Raw genomic sequence first — 21,828 nt, forward strand, 5'->3', positions numbered from 1 at the left:
TATTCAGTAGGTGCTGGAGCTTTTCTAACAATGATGACGCCCCAAGTGACTGAGCTCTTGCTTCATGCGCTGTTCGTGAACATGACCGCGAGGGGCTGTCACATTGCCTATTGATTGAGTCCCGAGCAGAGCATCAGCTAGCGCTTTGCTCGGGACTCCAGCCCTGCTCCCGACGTCCATATTTGGTCAATTCAGAGGTTTCCTATCGCTGGAATCCCCGAGTAAAGCATCAGCTGATGCTCTGCCTGGGGACTCCACAACTTCTGCCCACGTCATTGTCACGGTCCATATATGGACAATTACGTCAGCAGTACTACTGGAGTCCCCGAGCAGAGCATGAGCTCGGGGACTCCACTAGTGCTGCCGATGTCATTTTCCATATATGGACAGTGACGTGGGCAGAAGTTGTGGAGGCCCCAGGCAGAGCATCAGCTGATGCTTTACTCTGGGACTCCAGCGAAAGGAAACCCCTGAATTGACCAAATATTGACGTCAGGAGCAGTGCTGGAGTCCTGAGCAAAGCGCTAGATGATGCGCTGCTCGGGACTCAAACAATAGGCGATGTGACTGCCCCTTGCGGGCATGTTCACGAACAGCACATGAAGCAAGCCCTCATTGTTATGAATTATTCAGCAAGTGCTGGAGCCCTTCTGAGGTTTGAACTGCACCATTTAGTACAGATTTTTTTAGTATATTAGTAAGTTACTTAGTTTCACATAAATATATTATTGCAATGCAATTTTTGGTCCCCGGATAACCCCTTTAAGATCTCAGACAATGCAACCTTACTGTAGAAGAGCTCAACCTATGGGAGGTTTACAACAAAAGTTATATCAGAGGGGTACTTTACTATGTTAAATATCACTCAAAAATACCATTACTTGGTAAATATTGATACATACACAAAATAATTAAATAGTGAAGAAATGGCTTGCGATTTATGCTGTTCACACAGGTGTCATGGCTTCCGTTTTTACGGGATTCATATTAGTCTGGTCCAGAGGTTGCAAATAATGGGCCAATGTTGGTGTCTTTGGTAGGAATGCGGACTCCATATCCACAAATAGGCATATATGGCAGATCTTATTTTATTTTTTTTAAGAATTTAAGAAGGTGTGAAAATGGATTTTATTTATGTCACATGTATGAACCAAAATCAAATACAACGATAAAAAAATGGTCAAGTGATTAAACATGTAACTAAAAGATCTTTTGTATCAATAATCACACATTAGAATAACTAATATTCATATTATAAGAAACAGACATCCTGACAGCAAAGAAAGTAAAATGTCAGTGTAAACAGCAGGTTAAACGTGAAGGTCGTCAGTAACTATATGGCCAAGTCAATAGATAAAATTAAGTTTAGCTTTGGATAAATAAAAGTGCTGAGCATTCAATGCCCAAAATGAATGAGTAATACCTTAAGCAAAACAGATACACTAACAGATGTCTGATGTAAAGCACTTTTATAGTTAATCCAGAGGCATATATGGGTAGAGGAATCTGAGCTTTCAAAGCAGGTAATATGGGATAATACACTTACTATAGATTATAATAATATTAGAAATTATTTTGGAGTTCTGTAACCATATAAAAGCTTGAAGGGGCATGATGCGGACAGCGCATTAATACAGATCATGGAACTCTGCAGTAATTTCTAATATTCTTTAGAATTTATAGAAGATATGTTATTCTTATAATACACACCACCTCTTTTGAAGCGTAAGGGCCAGATTTCTGCTGATCACTGACTCTGCACTATCTGCTGCCTAGCATGTGAAACACCATCCCTTCAGAGACAGGGAGGGTGGGGGTGAGCAGGGAGCAGTGGAGATAAGAGGCATGTGATGTGCGGAGTCCTATATTACAGGGAGGGGGAGAGGGGAGATAACCACATTTTTAGTGTACGAGGTCACACAAGCAGGTGATATAACACCAGGAGCATGGTCATGTGACTGCATGTAAAACTGGCTTACAGAGGCATTTTAGCTACAGACAGCACATTAGTAAATGATTAATCTTACTACCATTTGCACAAAATTTTTAAAGATCGAAAAAAAACCTTAAGACTACTTCAACTGCAAGATTTGTACATAAGAGGAAAATAGGTGCCCATTTTGTACTCAGCGGCAATCAATCATTTTGTACTCAGCAGCAATCAATGTAGCAAAATTTTATTAGTGCAGTGGATCATAAATGCAATAAGAAGGCAAGTTATTAGCTAATAATACACCAATACGAGACCCACAGGGAGGAAGTATTTTTGTGTGCTGAACAATGGAAAATATGCAAACTACTGGGACCTAGTAACATCATCGAGGGCAATAAAATGGATGCAACAACTACAGGTCTTTATTACAGTTGAAGTGCCACTGAAAAATCTATTTCCAAAGTATGGAATGTCAATCAAAATAATAGAATTCCTTACATAGTTGTGAATCTCTCGTTACATCCCACCAATTTCAGAACAAAAACAGGCTCAAAAGCCAAACTCTGAACTCTATGGTCAAAACTTATGCACTCCACTATGGCTAGTGCAGGGTCTAAAGGGGTGATGCATGAAACAGGAATTTAAAGAGAGTTAGTCCAGATTTATCAAATAAATATTATTCTTTGTATAATGAAAAGTTAACAATTTTTCCAATATACTTTCTGTATCAATTGCTCAGTTTTCAATAGCTGCCTGGAGTTAGCAATTCTTCTTACCAATTCCTCACTTTTTTAATAGCGCTTCTTGCAGTCATTCAATAGGAACCTTTATTGTTTACCTTCAAGGATAAAAAAAAAAATCTGTCCTGGTCACGTGATTAACTGCTATCTCTGTACGTACACTCATATAGGGAAAGCTGTTAATAATTGAGTCACTCCACACAATAAGCCCACAGTAGTCAAAGATTTAGTTAAATAAATACTAGGCCCCATGCACACAAACGTGCTTTTGCGGCCGCAATTCCCCCGAAAATCCACGGGAGAATTGCGGCCCCATTCATTCCTATGGGGCCATGCACACGCTTTTCACGGTCCGTGCATGGCCCAGGTGCCCGCACGGATGAGAACGGGCATGTCTTATTACGGCCATGTTCTGCGGTCCGGGCTCATTGAATATAATGGCTGCGGCCATGTGCATGGCCCGCGATTGCAGCTGTCACTCCGTGGCCGGCCGACCCGAAAATCACGGCCGTGCTCATGGCTAGGGTCGTGTGCATGAGGCCTTAGCCCTCTCCTACATAACTACTGTTCAGCTCCTCTTGGTTTATAACACACTGCCGGCAGATCTGACAGAATGTTCAATGTGACGGGTTCACTTTAATGTTGGTTCTTAAAGAATAAGTGATACAGTGCTAAGATTAATGTCATTAACTGTGCCACATGCTCCTTAGAAGGCCGATAATTTAATTCCCTGCCTTCGACTACTTAATGTCTAATATGCAGATGTAGCTTACATGTATGATAATTTGCTACACACGCATGCATTATTACAATCAAAGCATTCTCAACCATGAGAAACCTTGGATAGTGTTAGGCTGGGTTCGCACTGTGTTTTTGGCATGCTTTTTTTGTTTTTGTAGATAAACTCCCATGCCTCTGAATGGAAGTTCATCAACCAAAAAAGTATGCGTGTATAATAAAAAACAAAATCTTATGTTCATGGTAATCTGCTAAAGTAAAACTTTCAAGCCTCAAAAAAGGAATCAAAATCTACTTCAAATCACAGAAAAAGGAAGTTAGGGCACCCTATAGAAGCCTGATCTGTGTGCAATTGTAATACTAAGCAGCCACCCACCTCATGGATGATAGGAGTGTGAGTGGATGCTCATCAGTATTTTGCACCTCCCCCATATAGCATTGTGGCTTCTCTGCATCCTGATGAAAATTGGTTTGCTGTGATTTTAAGCTCCTAAAGAAAGAATGCGTAGATGAGAACCAAAATCTAGATCTGGAAATTAAGGTGATGGACAACTGGGTAATCGTAAGTAGGATATTTGGAAATGGGCAACAGTAATGTTGTTCTTTTGAATAAACAATTGCTTTATGTATGCGACAACACCTTTATACAGTAGTATAGAGTTCTCCTCAAGGCATCCATAATTCCGTCAGTTTCTCCTCTACAAAATACATCAAACTCACTTTGCCAGGCATCTAAAATTCAGTCAGTTGCTCCTCAGCGAAAGACTACAATACTTTTTCAGCTGCAATGGCAAAGCTGCAGTTTGTAGTCTGTTGCGAAGGCTGAACTGGGAGAGTTATGAATACACATGCAGGGAATCTCTATCAAAGCGGAGCTACACGTTAATCCAAAAAGCCTCTAAAAGCAAAAAGAAACAAAAAAAAGTTTTGAGTCATTATCATGAACTGGTAAAGATCTGTTAAACTCCACCTTTGTAGACTTTGTTGGAACTTGCATCGTCAAACCTAACCCTAAATTTTCTAACACTATATATCCAGCACTGAAATTGTGAAAAGAACATAGTATCAAAAGCAGTCACGTGTCTATCATCACATAAAAAACAAAATCAGTCTGTCTGCCACCAAGATGTCAGCACATGGATTTCCTAGTGGGAACCAGTTGCAGACAAGAGGGCTGCATAACCACATACGTGAAGACCTCATACTGTTACAATTGGTAGGTCCACCAAGTAAACCACAGATTGGTTAGTGGACAGGATTCTAACTATACCTTCACCTCCAAAAATCTCATTTCCATATCTAGATTCCTTACAGAAGGCTAACATTTCTAATGAACACAAGATATTTGTTTCATCATTTTTTCAGAGAAAGGACACAATATTGAACTAGATGATATGGATTTGTTCAGCATTGTAATAATTTCATACACATTGAGTAGGCATAAACATTACGGTGCATCGTATGACATTACACACATTGTTTACCTCATAAACTCTACCCATCTGTACAGATATTTCTGTCATAGCAGCCAGTACACATATCAGTAGTATACCCAAGCACTGTCAAGTACGCGCATATATATATATATATATATATATGTATATGTATGTTCAATCCTACAAAGTAAATTTAAACGAAAAATCGATTCATGAAAAACATGGAACTTGCTACTGAGTCTTCTAAGGGAGGCAATCCACAAAGGGAAGATTTCATTCTCTGAAGAACGGATGGTAAGATGGCTGTCTATATATTCACCCATATATTAAAACTACTACAGTATATATTAATCTTAAGACATTCAGCAAGAAAACAACAAAACGAGTGTTTTCAGCATCTAAATCATAACTTTTTTTTACAGACAAGTATCTTAAGTTCCGTCATTAATCTAAACATTATCAACCACAACATATCTTAGTGTAAAATCAGAAAAATCCATTTCTCAATTGATTCAGTTAAAACGGTCAGAAAGTTCATCATGTTTATCAATCACAAATTATGCCGCTATCTATTCCTAATTCATCGTAACGCCACACCGATAAAGTCTTGCTCCTTGAAGAAAAAAATGGCTTTGAAACCGATGCACCTCAACCAAACTGGTAAACGAAGTGGCTTCAGTAAGAGGCTGGATATCATATGGTAGGAGTTGACAACCTATTTCCAGCAGCTACCTATACAACTCATCCACTACATTGTGTAGCACAGATGTTTCTTAAAGTGGTTTTCAAATGTGCTACAAGAAAGGTGCAAAATAAATCAGAATTTCTCATCTTCAGGTATTATTTCTTGCAAAAACACGATCGCCCCTCAGAGTAAGATGCTGGAGTTGGTACTGCAACACTTCTGTGTCTGCCGATTCCTTGATGTTCATCTTATCTAGGTTGAGGTAGTCCAAGGACTTTGAATGTATTCTCTTACCCTTGAGAAGACAAAGTGGTAAAGGACCATGAACCGCCTTGTAAGACTCATATGGAATAACTTTATTGCACTTATCCCCTGAGCTTGGCATTCGCCTTCGTCTCCTTCCATTTATGGCAGGAATTTCATATGGCTGATAGTGACGCCCTTTAGCTTTGTATATTCGAGAGGAGCGGGAAAGTCCAGAATCATGCTGCTTGGAGCGAAAAGATGGTATAGCCTCACCAGGATTCTCCTCTGTTGCTGCACACTTGTGTGCTAGCTTCAGAAGCTCTTCTCCTGTGGTAAACCCAACTAAATAATTGGAATCCATGTGAAGTATCTGATAACCTGACACAGTCCTACGAATTGGGGAGCATGGTGTACTAGAGCAGCGCGGTTTCTCAGGTTCTACTTTTAATGGAGAGTTCCGTTCTATTGTGCTAGAAAGGGGTAGAGAAGAAATGCTAGTCCTCTTATCTCCTTTAATATCCACTTCCATTTTGAAAGTTCCAATGGATCCTAAAAATACAGAAGAAAACAGTTTATGCAATTTTATATTGGAGTAAATCTTTTATTTATCTGTATTGCTAGGATATGCCATGATTTCCTGATCAGGGGGGCAGGCCGACTGCTGGGAGCCCTACCAATCCTCAGAATGATGGGGCCGCAGTGCTAGATCACGGTTGTCTGCAGTTATTTAAAGTTATCTTTTCTTTTGCTTTGCTTCACCACTGCAGAAATAACTGGCTTGTTGCACACAGTGCAGTATTGTTAGATGGTCTATTGCGTATAGCAAAGAAAAGGGTCCAGAGTTAAGAACCTGAGTAATGGTGGGCATGCTTTATTAACAAATGAAGTACCCGGTCTCCACAGATTTTCTTCAAGATACAAAATAAAATATGCAACTACTGCATAAAAAATATTCATAAATAATTATATAAAATATTCATAAATAATTATATAAAAAATAAGTTTAAATCTTGAGGTTAATAGCAATACATCTATATAAATAAGTATTTTTTTTCTTTAAGAATACGGCCCATATTCAGACCATAGTGTCGATTCAGAAAAAAAAGAAGAAAGAAGAAGGAAAAAGAAGGAAGAAGATTCATTTTGTTTGTAAACTGTAAAACATACCAAAAATCTACTAACTAACATGAATAAAGATAGGAGAGTATGCTAGTATGACAATTCAACATCATACAATAGAATTACATAATAGCATATATAATCAGTACAGACATGCATTAAATCACAATGAGATCTATATTTTATGTATTTAGTTTACCCTCACCAAATCTAATGGCATGTCCAATCCCGATCCTCTAGACTTGGACCATGTATGTAATATATTCATTACTACTGGATTGCTGATTGTTACTGTAGGAAGATACTTGTAGTGTGTAGGGGGGGGGGGGTCTGCCTAATATGAGCACAGGGGCTGTAAAGACAGTTGTTCAAAACGGTCCAAATATCCCTTTAAAGTAAACTTTCAAAATGGTAGTCCAAATAACACAAATGTGTTATTGCTACCTCATTCGTTCATATAACAGATCAATTTGTATAAGGCTATGTGTACATGTGTGACAGTAAAAAAAAAAAAAAAAAAAAAAAAAGAGTGCTGTATGGAGCGCAATTTTTTACCGTCAAAATGATGGACATGTCGGCGAAATCAAACAGATCTTATTATAAGTCAATAAAGCCCAATAAAAGATTGAACTTGCTCTTATTCCCACCATTTTATTCAGTTTTGCTTTTTTTATTGACCTTTTATTGTCTTTAACCACTTCCCGCTATTGGGCGTGACTGTACGTCCTGATTTACAGTGCATTCCAGCAATAGGGCGTACAGTCACGCCCTGTAGATGAAGTGGGCAATGAAGGTGTAATATACAGCTGACATCCCGTTGCAACGGCCGCAACAAGTAGTGCAGTGTATTGTACAGGGAATCAGAAGATAAGATCTTCAAGTCCCCAGGTAAATGTAAAAAAATAAAAAAAAAAGTAAAAAAAAAAAGTTAAGGAAAATTAAATAAATAAAAAGGTTTTAACTAATAAAAACAATAGTCGCCCTGTTTCCCTGATCAAGTCCTTTATAATTAGTTTTTTTTTTCCACTGTACTGGTACCTTAGGGGGGCATTGCAAAAGCGACATGGTGGAGAAAAAAATCCAGGAAAATCTGTGCTCCAAAAGACAAATGGCGTGCCTTCCATTCTGAGCCCTGATGTGTATCCATACAGTAGTTTATTACCACATATGGGGTATTTCCGTACTCTGGAGAAGTTGCTTTACAAATGTCGGGTTGCTTTTTCTCCTTTATTTGATGACAAAATGAAACATTTTGAGCTAAAGCTACGTCTTAGTGGAAAAAAATTTAATTGTTCATTTTCACTGCCCAATTCTAATAAAATCTATGGAACACCTGTGGGGTCAAAATGCTCACTACACCCCTAGATTCCTTGTGGGGTGTAGTTTCCAAAATAAGGTCTTTTTGAGGTGTTTCCTTTGTTTTGTCTTCAAATCTGACATGGTGCCTAAAATATATTCTAATAAAACAAGGCCCCAAAATCCACTAGGTGCTGCTTTGCTTCGGAGGCCGGTGTTTCAGTCCAGTAGCACACTAGGGTCACATGTGGAATATTTCTAAAAACTGCAGAACCTGGGCAATAAATATTGAGTTGTGTTTTTCTGGTAAAACCTTCAGTGTTAGGGTAAGTTCACACGAGGGCGTCCTGAAAACATCCCCGTAATTTCAGCCGTAACGGCATGTGCAGGCTCTTGAACGCCGCGTCCATTACGGACGTAATTGCCGCTGCTATTCATTGGAGTCAATGAATAACGGCTCCAATTACGCCCAAAGAAGTGACAGGTCACTTCTTTGACGCGGGCGTCTATTTACGTGCCGTTATTTGACAGCGGCGCGTAAATTACGCCTCGTGTGAACAGACAAACATCTGCCCATTGCTTTCAATGGGCAGATGTTTGTCAGCGCTAATGAGGCGCTATTTTCGGACGTAATTCGGGGCAAAAACGCCCGAATTACGTCCGTAATTAGTGCGTGTGAACATACCCTTACAGGGAAAACTGGATTCAAATAGAATTTTGACTTTGCGTCAATTCCTGTGAAACGCCTAAAGAATTAAGAAATTTTCTAAATGCTGTTTTGAATGCTTTGAGGGGTGCAGTTCTTTTAAAGTAGGGTGATTTATGGGGGGGGGGGGGTCCCAAAATATAGGCCCCCTTAAAGCTACTTCAGAACTGAACCCTATAAAAAGAAACTTTTGGAATTTTCATGAAAATGTGAGAAATTGCTAGTAAATTTATAAGCCTTGTAACAGCTAGAAAAAATAAAATTATGTTAAAAAAATGATGCCAACTTAAAGTAGACATATGGCAAATGTTAATTAGTAACTATTTTGTGTGGTATTACGATCTGTCTTATAAGCAAATACATTAAAATTTAGAAAAAAAACTAATTTTGGCAATTTTTCTCAAAATGTTGGTGTTTTTCACAAATAAGCAATGAGTTTAAAGGAAGGGTGTCGCGAAGAAAAATTCTTTTAGATAATTTTGCTTTTAGTGTTTTGTTAAAAAAAAGTTTATTTATTTGTGTGTTTGTGTTTAACTTTTTTTTTTTTTAACTTTTTCTTCTCTATGGGGGCTGCCATTTTTTTTTCATCTCTGTGTGTGTCGATTAACGACACATACAGACATGGAATACGGCACATACAACCCCATAGAGAATGCGAACGGGAGCCGTTCTATTCACTATGCTGTACGCCGTCTGTGTGGGAACGGCGCAGGTGAGAAGGTCTTCGGCCGAGCGACATCCGGCGCCATTTTCTTGTGGACCGGAAGCCGCGGCCGGACAGTAAGATGACTACTTCCGGTTGCGGCTTCCGGGCATGTGTTCAGAAGCAAGCGGAGGGAGCAGACGGACCGGAGGGAGAGGCGGCGGCAGGAGCAGGTAAGTCATGTTTAAGTATGTTTTGTGTTATAACCACTGTATGTACACCTACTACACGGTGTATTCGCTCAAAAAATGGCGGCACACAGTGTAGGAGGCTTGAACATTCAATCCCCTCCTTTCTTCTGGCACTAGCCAGGATAAGGGAGGGGGGATTCTGTGAGCTCACTAGAGCGTGTGTGTTTACACCAAATTTGCAGCATAAAGCAATGTGGTTGCTTTACCACACGCCAATGCTGCAATTTTGGGAATTGCTCCCTCTAGTGACCAGCACAGGGAAATGTTATAAATTAGAATCTAATTTATATTTCCTGACTTGTGAAAAAATTAAAACAATTATAACAATGTCTAATCATGTATACACGAACTCTTTAACTAAAAAAAAAAATTACAAATATCTAGCGACACATTCCCTTTAACGAAGAAATTTTACTCCTGAAATAAAGTACAAATTGTCATGGAAAAAACGATCTCAGAATCACTTGGCTAGGTGAAAGCATTCCAAAGTTATTACCACATAAAGTGACACGTCAGATTTAAAAAAATTGGGCTGTATGATTTAGTCCAAAAGTGGCTGCGACGGGAAGGGGTTAATTATGACTTTCTAAATTTAGTGCATGGTGTCCCAGAACACAATATTCTGCTCTACACACATAAACCCAAACATTGCACAGTGCTCATGGCAAACTGGTCAGTCAAGTCACATTATTATGGCTAGCTCCTACTTTCAATGTCGGCAGCGTGTAGCCCATGAAGGAAGTGATGTGTCGTGGCCTGGCTTGGTGGGTATATAATGTGTGTGATAGGCTGTCTGAAAACATATCACTCTTTGTTGTCATGGGTAAAAGGGGCGTAAAAGAGTTGCAAAAAGGGATGATTATTGGCTTACGGGCCAAGGGTGGTAGTATTTCTCAAACAGCGCAGTGTGTGAACTGTTCGCGTGCTGCCGTGGTGAAAGTGTATAGTGAGTGGACAAATGGCACCATTGGGAATAAGCGATGTGGTAACTACGAAGCACCACGTGCCATTGATGTGAGAGGTGAACGTCTGCTACGGAGGTGTGCGAGGGCTGAACGACACGCTACAGTGGAGCAGTTCACCGTGAAAATCAACCAGGGGGCTACCACACATGTGTCTAAAACAACGGTTCAGCGATCCCTACTGCGGCTCCGAAGAAGTCGGATGGTCACTGCTCCTATGCTAACAAAGGTGCATCAGAAAAAAAGGCTTCAATTTGCACGGCAGTATAGTAATTGGACCACCGACGATTGGCAGGGGGTTGCCTTCTCGATGAGTCACGTGTTCTGCTTCATCAAACGGATGGACGTTGGCGTGTCAGACGAGAAACATCGGCGAACAAACACCATACAACCGTTTCTGGAAGAACACAAGCTGGTGGCGGCAGCGTTATGCTCTGGGGAATTTTTTCATGGCATTCTCTGGGCTCACTCATCCATGTGGAAGGCACTCTGAACCGATTTCGGTATATCGTTGCAGATCACGTCCACCCATACATGGTGTTTGTCTTCACTGGTGCAGATGGAATCTTCTAGGAAGACAATGCGACATGTCACACGGCTAGAAATCTGCGACAGTGGTTGGAAGAGCACGACCAAGACTTCCAAGTACTTCCCTGGCCCCAAAATTCGCCAGACTTGAACCCAATTGAGTATCTGTGGGACCACCTCGATCGTCCTGTTCACTCCATGAATTCCCCCACGCAGCCTCCAGTAAATGTGGGATGCACTGCAGTCAGCATGGCTCCAGATGCCGGAGACAACCTAGCAGCACCTTATTCAGTAACTCCCAGCCCGTCTAGCTGCTGTACGTGCTGCACACGGCGGTTACTCTGGATATTAGCAGGTGGTCATAATAATGGGACTCGACTGTGTGTAATATTCAAGTATTCCAACTACTGGACACATCCTACTCCACTTTCTGCTATAGAAAAGTGACCAAGTACACAGCACAGGAGTCACATAAAGAAAAACAACAGACTACACCTGACACTTTCACTCCTCCGTTTCAGTTGTAAAAAGGAGAAAAGAAGTGAAATATAACCAATTAACACCTGTGAGCAAAACCGAAACCGTGAGAACGCTTAAAAGTTTTTAGAGGATATGGAAAATGTAAACTAATTTACTGGCACCAGAACATAAATGTTTTTTTTTTTACAAACAAAAAAGCATTAATTTTGATTTATTGTGCGGGTTAAATAACGTAATCGCTTTATAGGTGGGGTCGTTACGGATGCGGCGATATCAAATGTGTAATGTTTTAATTTTTTTTTTTATTCATATTAAAAGTATTTTATAAAGAAAAAAGTGGGTTTTTCATTTTTTTATATTTGGGATTTTTATTTATTTATTAAACTTTTTGATAACTTTATTTTTAGTCCCAGTAGGGGACTTCACTATGCGATCTTCTGATCGCTTTTATAATACACTGTAATACTTCTGTATTGCAGCGTATTATTCCCTGTCCGTGTAAATCTGACAGGCACCTGCTAGGTCATGCCTCAGGCATGGCCTAGCAGGCATCCACTACAGGCAGACCTGGGGGCCTTTGTTAGTCTCTCGGCTGCCATAGAACCCAGGCAATCGCAGGGTGCCAATGGGGTGAGAGAGGGAGCTCCTTCCCTCCAAAACCACTTGCATGCGGCGCTCGCTATTGAGCGCCACATCTACGGGGTTATACGATGTTGAAATCAATCCCACCCGTTAGTGCAGTTGTTCGGCTCTCTTTAGACAGCTTATGTCAGAGCGCCATGAAAAGGAGGCGCTCTGGCATAAAGTACCCTTAACGGCCGCCATGAAAAGGTATATTGCCGGTCGTTAAGGGGTTAAAGCAGATGTCACCTGAATATGCTGCTCTATGTAAGGGCAGCATAGTATGGGGACAGGTCCACTCCACTCTTAGCCTAATAAAGATGACAGTGGACTTATAGTCCCTCCTATACCCATGTATACAGTATATAGAGTATAGCAAATTTACAAACGACTCTTCTCGATTGGCTTCATGATGAAATCCCCCAGCAGAAGCAATCATTTTCCTACATTTCTGTCTTCGGGAAGCGTCTAGAGAGCAGGCTAGATTTCAGATTCATGCCTACTAATGAGACTTATTTTTATTTCTGCGTTGCCTTACACCGAGGCCTTGACTGATCACACCATACTGCAATGTGTAACCTCCAAGGAATAGCAAAGCATGAATGTGATTAAGTATTTTCTCACTTCAAATGACACCGTTTTCTAGAATTCCAGGTCACTGAGAGAATATATAGCGTTTTTATTTAACTTCTTAGAAGCATTTTCCAGTTGCTGCTGTTTTAGTTTTATGCCATAAAATTATGTTCAAACGGTCAGGATTTGCAGCAGTGAATCCGCCATGGATTTCTGCCACAGATTAAGGCCCCATGCACACGACCGTAGAAACTCCTGTAATTACGGACCCATGGACTTCTATTGGCCACGGGTACCTCCCCGTATGAAAGATAGAACATGTCCTATTTCAAGCCGTAATTACGGCACGGGCAGCCCATAGAAGTCTATGGGGCTCCCGTAATTACGGATGACTACGTGTGTGCACCCGTAATTACGGCAGCGTTGCTAGGCGACATCAGTAAATAGTCACTGTCCAGGGTGCTGAAAGAGTTAAACGATCGGTAGCAACGGTTTCAGCACCCTGGACAGTGGCTACCGATCACAATATAGATAAAGCTGTGAAAAAAAAAAAAAAAAAAAAAAGACGTTCATACTTACCCAGAACTCCCTGCTTCTTCCTCCAGTCCGACCTCCTGGGATGACGTTACAGCCCATGTGACCGCTGCAGCCAATCACAGGCCAATCACTGGCTGCAGCGGTCACATGGACTGCTGCGTCATCCAGGGAGGTCGGACTGGATGTCAAGAGAGGGACGCGTCACCAAGACAACGGCCGGGTTAGTATGAATTTCTTTTACTTTTACTGCGGAAAGGGCTGTCCCTTCTCTCTATCCTGCACTGATAGAGAGAAGGGCTGCCGATTACTGCAGTGCAATTTTGCAGCCAAAAACGTGCCCGTAAATACGGGTGGAATACGGGTGACACCGGACCCGTATTTACGGGCACGGGTCCGTAAATACTGGTGCAATACGGGTCGAATACGTGTGACCAAGGACCCGTATTTATGCCAGTATTTACGGGTGGACAAAAATAAGGTCGTGTGCGTGAGGCCTAACTTTCTGGAATAACAAACATGCTCCGGATTGAGAAATCTGCAGCGTGGTCATTATTCTGTGCATTGGATTCTGTTCGGATTTAAGAAGCAAATTTGATGCATAGATCTACACAGAATCATCAAAGTGTGAACATGGCCTAAAGCCTCTATTTGTAAAAAGACAGACACTCTATACAAAATGGTACATTAAATACATACATAGTTAGCCAAATCTATTGCTTGGCCATCTTTACTCTTTGCCACGTGGCACACGCTCTTCTATGATGCCACATTCTATAGGATTGTATTGATTTGTATAACGGATGAGGCTCAATGCTTTCCTAATAAGAGCCATGCAGGACTTTAAAGACACGTTCACACTTTGCACATACTGCAGAATTTCCGACCATTTTTTCTGTGTGGAAATTCTGCTACGTTTTCGCAACAACAATTGGCATGCTGTGGCATAACAGCATACGTGCGGACTTTACCGTGGATGTTGCTGGGGTTTCAACCTGAAATCATGCTGAAAATTCGCAGCATGCTCGGATATTCAACCAGAAAACCTTCAGTAGCATGTAGAGGAGAATAGTTCAAATCTCTTCCACATGGCTGGGACTGTAATCCGCTGTGGGGTTTTCACACGGAAAATACACAGCATTTAGTTCCCGTGTGAATCCAGCCGTGGGCTGAGTTTACATGTCGTGGGCAAAATTCTGTGTTTTTTGCTGCAACCGCAGCGTTGTGCTGAAAGAATGTGGGTTGTTTTTTTGCCAAAGCAAAAAAAACGCATTTTGACCTTAAAGTGTAGCTAAACATTTGACAAACTTCTGATATGTCGTAATTACATGTCAGAAGTTTGTATTGGTGGGGTCCGAGCACTGAGACCCCCACCAATCTCTAGAACGAAGCAGTTGAAGTGTTCGTGTGAGCGCTCAGCTGCTTCGTGTCTGTTCGGCTTTTTCTGGAAATAAATCTATTGGTGTACGGACTCAATAGAAAATCTATGAGCCCGTACTCCGCTACATCGGCTTTCCGGAAAAAGCCGAACAGAGATGAAGCGAATGAGTGCTCATATATATATATATATATATATATATATATATATATTAATCGGATCAAGTGAAGATTATTTCCCCCTAGGACATAATCTTCACTTTACTTAAATGAGATGGATAGATGAATCAAATGAAGATTATGTCCCTCTGCGTTTGAATATTCCAGTCAGTAGTGCAGATTATGTCTCCTGCTTTTGGATATTCCAGTCAGTAGTGCAGATTATGTCTCCTGCTTTTGGATATTCCAGTCAGTAGTGCAGATTATGTCTCCTGCGTTTGGATATTCCAGTCAGTAGTGCAGATTATGTCTCCTGCTTTTGGATATTCCAGTCAGTAGTGCAGATTATGTCTCCTGCTTTTGGATATTCCAGTCAGTAGTGCAGATTATGTCTCCTGCGTTTGGATATTCCAGTCAGTAGTGCAGATTATGTCTCCTGCTTTTGGATATTCCAGTCAGTAGTGCAGATTATGTCTCCTGCTTTTGGATATTCCAGTCAGTAGTGCAGATTATGTCTCCTGCTTTTGGATATTCCAGTCAGTAGTGCAGATTATGTCTCCTGCGTTTGGATATTCCAGTCAGTAGTGCAGATTATGTCTCCTGCGTTTGGATATTCCAGTCAGTAGTGCAGATTATGTCCCTCTGCGTTTGGATATTCCAGTCAGTAGTGCAGATTATGTCTCCTGCGTTTGGATATTCCAGTCAGTAGTGCAGATTATGTCCCTCTGCGTTTGGATATTCCAGTCAGTAGTGCAGATTATGTCTCCTGCTTTTGGATATTCCAGTCAGTTGTGCAGCTCGTTTTTCAGAGATGTGCGACTTTCCAAAGAAAGAGCCCTTTGTGATGGATTCCCATGATAAAGAATATCCATCAGAACATTGGCGACGAGCGATCCAACGCGGAGGTTGATGCCAGTTTTCGCAGTCCAGATTGTTTGCAAGTAATTAGCGCTGTTTCATTAATTCAATGACATCGGTTTTATTCGTACCGGCCATAATAGGCTGGAGTGTCTTCTCAAATAAATGTCCCTCCATTTTAATTTAAAGAGGCTCTGTCCCCAGAAGACTATACCAGAGTATGGGATAATATAGGACAGACAATGCAGCGCAGGCCCGTATGCTTTACAAGACATACATGAATGGATTCCTTTTTTAAGGGCTACTTTAAAATATGATATTCATTCTGACATCCTAGGTCATCTTTAAGGGGATTTTTGGGATATAATATTGATGTTTCATCCTTAGTATAGACCATTAATGTGTGAACTGTGGGGGTCTGAGCACTGGGACATCAACAGAATGAAGAGGCTACTGGAGTATCACAAGCATAGCGCCCTCTAAGTGCACGCGGCTGTGTCTGGTACTGCAGCTCAGCCTCATTCAAGTGAATGGTGCGAAGCGAAGGCTGACTGCAGAGCCCCAGATATAGCCGTATGGACAAGAGTGGCGCTGTGTCATATACTGCAGTGGTTGGACACTCACCAATGAAACATTCCTGCAACAATATGCGGGAAAACCCCTTCAAAGCTGGGGTGGAGCATCGACGCTGGAGCGGCCGGGGATTTAATAGGTGAATTTTGCTTGGTTTGTTATTTATGCACATTTTCTGCAGCTAGTTTGTTTTCTTATTCCCTCGGAACAACCCCTTGCGCCAGAATAGAAAGCCATTTGCACCATGCACGTCAGTTTGTAAAATGTTTGAGCGAAAGGTGGGTGTAGCTTACCGTCTGGTCGGAATTTAGACACATTTATGAAACGCAACATTTTAAAAAGTCACAAAGAAAGTTGCATAAATTACTCCACACAGACCCTGGACACTGGCATAGAAAAAAAGTGGCGTAATGTTAGCCAGTGTAAAACTTATGGAAGTGATGTAGGTTGTGACAGATATATGAAAGGAGACAGATGCAGTCATAAGGCCTGATTCACACGAGCGCTGCGCATCTCGGACGTGAAGAACTGCCGTTTTTCACGTCCGAGGTGCATCCGTGCTCAGCGCTGTGGGATATGATGTCACGCATCCCCCATAGATGAGAGTCTATGGAGGGATTCGTGATGCGTGAAAAGATAGGACATGTCCTATTTTTGCACGGACACTTCACACGGTCCGTTGAAACAACGGCTGTGTGAACAGCCACATTGAATTACATAGGTCCGTGGGACGGCCGCTGTTTCAACGGCCGCCCCACGGACGTTTAACACGTTCGTGTGAATCAGGCCTAAATGTGTTGCAACATGTCTTAATAGAACAGGCTCGACACTTTTGATAAATGTGGTCGTGGTGCTAGGAGCAAGCACCCTGGGCACATTTATTCTAGCAAATGGTAGGGTCCCAGCTCACAGACCCCTACCCACGGATGAGATAGTCTGATATGAAAATGTGAACTTGTCCTTTAAAGGCTATGTACACCTTGGAAATCGTTTTTCATGTGCAGCTGTATCTTGCGCTGAATCCTGTATCCGTCAGGTCGGTGGCACAGACGGGTTCAGTGTCAGTGGGTCCTGCGTGTCTCTGACCCGCAGGATCGAGCGGTTACTGACCACACCTAAGTTCATAAGTAGTTATTATGTAGTTCAGAATTACAGGTGGACACGCAGGACCTGCTTTCACTGAACCCGTCAGGCCCGCGGACCTGACAGATTCAGTTCTTACCGAACGGTGCAGCTGCTCTGTATACAGTAAACAAAGCAGCTGTATCTCAAAAAAATATTTTTAATAAAATGTATTTAAGAAGTTGCACCAAGCACAGATACTCAATTTTATAAAAAATAAAAAGATTTCAAAAGGTGTACATAGCCTTTAAATATATAAACCTGCAAATACCTCCCTAAACAATTGTCACCAACTAAAATTCTAAACTGCATGGCAATGAGAAGTGACAGCGACATGACGACTAGATAATGACTGTACATAGTCAGAAGTGACAAACAGCAATAAAACAAAAGGGAAAAAAAAAAAAGAACTGACGGTGCGAGCTGGATCTGCGATACGTTACAAAGGTCATCATGCGAAAGAAGAATCTAATACCATTATATATTGGTGTATATATTATAGTGCATGCGAGTATTTAATATGCATACCATTGTGTGTACACACACACACACATACACACACACACACACATACATGGATATAAGGGATAAAAAAAACAATCAGATACCATGTGCGGTTATTTCGGAGCTGGCAGTATGGATGGACATACATTGCATTATCCCTATAGAAGTTTTTGCAGCATCATGCTGTGTGCAATGGCCCATAGTGATGTTAACAAGAGAAGGGCAGCACCGACGCCACATATAATACACACCACCATTCCTTCCTGGGTGAGATGATGACAATGGTGCTGCCCTCCTCATCCCTGTGATGGGAGTAATAATAGGCAGTGCAGGCGCAGGGCATGTGGCACAGGGTCGTGTGGTGACAGTGCTGCCCTCCCTCCTCAGCGCCCACTGCGAGGACCACATCCCAAGGGCAACCTCCAGCTGCAGCACGGTGACACGGAGCGAGCGGGGCTATGGCTTCCACAAGGATGAGCTGCATTATGGATATGTCTATATATTTATACACACATCTATGTATGTGCAGCACCATTCATCACACAATAGGATCAATATATCATCCCCCACACACCCTTCCGCCGCTCCCCTTCTAGCACAAGTGGCACTGCCAGCTCCATGCCCACAGCACGCGAGCCCGTAACAGGACAGTGCCAGGCAGCCTCCCTCTCTCTATATTACCTGAACACCCGGCGCCGCCACTTCCTGCTGTCGCTGCACAGGAGCCGGGCGAGGCAGGCACTGTGTATCCGTGTGATCAGTGAGGGAAGAGGAGGAGTGTGCCCGTAGGAAGCCGCCCACAGCTGCACTCACATCCCCCGCCTTGTACCGTATCCAGGGTGAGGGGCTCCCAGTGACAAGGCAATGGGTACCCAGGGGTGCAAGCTGTAGAGGGGGAGGTGACCTGCGCCATGTTCTAATCACAATGCTTTAGTACTACTCTGTTACTATGTACATTATTCATAGGGTTATATGCAGTTGGTATTATCACCCATGTGTTACTATACCGTGTGTGCATATATTATATGGTGATTTATAATATAATAAGGATTTTTGGGGCACCAGTCCAGGACCATGATTTAGTTTGTCAGTCAAATTGAAATGCCACCTGTCCTGGGCATGATCTCTTCAATTTCCTCATACAGTCCTGTATAGAAAGTCTAGTGCCAAGAACCCTAAGGCCTCATGCACACGACCGTAGCCATGTGCACGGTCATGATATTCGGGTCGGCCGCGGAGTGTCACCCGCGAGCCGCCCGCAAATCACGGGCCGTGCACATGGCCGCGTCCATTATTTCCTATGAGCCTGGACCGCAGAACACGGCCATAATAAGACATATCCGTTCTTTCTGCGGTCCAGGCTCCTGGGCCATGCACGGACCGTGAAAACCACGGTCATGTGCATGGGCCCACAGGAATGAGTGGGGCCGCAATTCTCCCATGGATTTTCGGGGGAATTGCGGCTGCAAAAGTACGTTCGTGTGCATGGGGCCTTATAGGTTTTCTAATATGGTACCATATGCATGTCACACCATTTCTGTGGGGCTGGATGGCACCAAACTGCTCTTCCCCCAAGCGCAGGGTGCCAGGACCAACAATAAAATACATAGATACTTCTCTTTTCCAATGCTCTGGAAATGTACTAAAAGTTCTAAGTACAATTCTTTAGAGAAAATCCGGTGTTTTACCTGTTTTTTGCAAGCTCCACTGATATCTGCAGACATTGCAATTGGAAATACCTAGGTACCCCCTCATCCGGAACTCACCATAGAGGTTCATTACCCTATATTCCTTGGTATGGGGGGCCATTGCCTTTTGCTCTTGTGTCGCTGTACCACACTACTGTCTGACAATGGAAAGATATTCTAAGGGACTGGCAGGGACATGAGAAGAATAACACAAACTTGTAGACTGGGAAGGAGACTGGAAGACCACACTGCAGCTTCCTGGTCATAAAAGAATAGCTGAATTTTGGAGAAAAAGATTTCACACACCTGGATTCATATGGGATGGAAATGCTGCAGGTTTTTCCACAGCAAAATACTCACATTTTATGTGCATATTTTGCTGCAGATTTCACCCTTTCTACTTTGAAAAGACTGAAATCCACGGTGAACATCCAGAACAGAATGAAGGAACCCGGACCCTTAGGAGGGATCTACATGGGATTACAAACATCCCTGGGTTATAGTTTGGTGGGAAGTTTTCCCGCCGGTATCAGGGCAGACAAGGGGTGTAGCAAAAGGCTCATGGGCTCTGGTGCAAGAATTCAGCTTGGGCCCCACTACCCCTTCCCAAAAGCACCAGACCCCTGCGCACGCCTATGCCCAGCCGCCTAGTCCGACAGACCCCGTGAATGCCTCCACAGTATAATGCTCCCCATAGCTGACCCCACAGTATAATGCCCCATAGCTGCCCCCACACACTATAATGCCCCCCATAGCTGCCCACACACAGTATAATGCCCCCCATAGCTGCCCACACAGTATAATTCCCCCCATAGCTGCACCAACAGTATATTGCCACCCATAGCTGCACCATACAGTATAATTCCCCCATACAGTATAATGCACTCCATACAATATAATGCCCCCATAGCTGTGCCATACACTATAATATCCCATACAGTATAATGCCCCCGTACAGCATAATTCCCCCCCATACAGTATAATGCCCCCCATAGCTGCCCCATACACTATGATGTCCCATACAGTATAATGCCACCATAACTGCCACATACAGTATAACACCCTCCATACAGTATAATGCCCCCACAGCTGTCCCATACAGTATAATGCCACACACATTATAACGCCCGCCATAGCTTCCTATACAGTATAATGCCCCATACAGTATAAAGCCCCCCATAGCTGTCCCATACAGTATAATGCCCCCCATAGCTGCCACATACAGTATAATGCCCCCATACTGTATAAAGCCCCCCATAGCTGTCCCATACAGTATAATGTCCCCCATACTGTATAATGCCCCTCATAGCTGCCCCATACAGTATAATGCCCCCATAGCTGTCCCATACAGTATAATGCCCCCCATACAGTATAATGCCCCCCATAGCTGTCCCATACAGTATAATGCCCCACACAGTATAATTCCCCCTATAGCTGCCACATACAGTATAATGCCCCCATACAGTATAAAGCCCCCAAAGCTGTCCCATACAATATAATGCCCCCATACAGTATAATGCCCCCGATAGCTGTTACATAAAGTATAATGCCCCCCCATAACTGCCACATACAGTATAATGCTCCCTATAGCTGCCCCATACAGTATAATGCCCCCATACAGTATAATGCCCCCCATAGCTGCCACATACAGTATAATGCCCTCCATAGCTGCCACATACAGTCTACGGCTGGGTTCACACGACCATGTTACGTCCGTAATGGACGGAATGTATTTTGGCCGCAAGTCCTGGACCGAACACACTGCAGGGAGCCGGGCTCCTAGCATCATAGTTATGTACGATGCTAGGAGTCCCTGCCTCGCTGCCGGACAACTGTCCCGTACTGTAATCATGTTTTCAGTACGGGACCGTAGTTCCACGGAGAGGCAGGGACTCCTAGCATCGTACATAACTATGATGCTAGGAGCCTGGCTCCCTGCTGTGTGTTCGGTCCGGGACTTGCGGCCGAAATACGTTCCGTCCATTACGGACGTAACATGGTCGTGTGAATCCAGCCTAATGCACCATGCAGTATAATGCCCCCAATAGCTGCCCAT

General features: G+C 42.7%; 1 protein-coding gene across 1 annotated transcript; it reads right to left on the reverse strand.

Moving 5' to 3' along the window:
• Positions 1-423: 423 nt before the first annotated feature.
• Positions 424-18,941, reverse strand: MACIR (macrophage immunometabolism regulator). Its single transcript, XM_075836816.1, has 2 exons — positions 18,766-18,941; positions 424-6,327 (listed from the first exon to the last, which is right to left on the reverse strand). Exon 2 carries the CDS (start codon positions 6,305-6,307, stop codon positions 5,681-5,683), a length of 627 nt encoding a protein of 208 aa, XP_075692931.1. The 5' UTR covers positions 6,308-6,327; positions 18,766-18,941; the 3' UTR covers positions 424-5,680.
• Between the last annotated feature and the right edge of the window lie 2,887 nt (positions 18,942-21,828).

Source organism: Rhinoderma darwinii, chromosome 1, assembly GCF_050947455.1.
Source record: "Rhinoderma darwinii isolate aRhiDar2 chromosome 1, aRhiDar2.hap1, whole genome shotgun sequence".
In the NCBI taxonomy this organism is placed as follows: Eukaryota; Metazoa; Chordata; class Amphibia; order Anura; family Rhinodermatidae; genus Rhinoderma; species Rhinoderma darwinii.

What these genes read in the sequence shown, in the direction of transcription:
- MACIR (XM_075836816.1), bottom strand. Translation starts at nt 6,307, where the DNA reads ATGGAAGTGGATATTAAAGGAGATAAGAGGACTAGCATTTCTTCTCTA.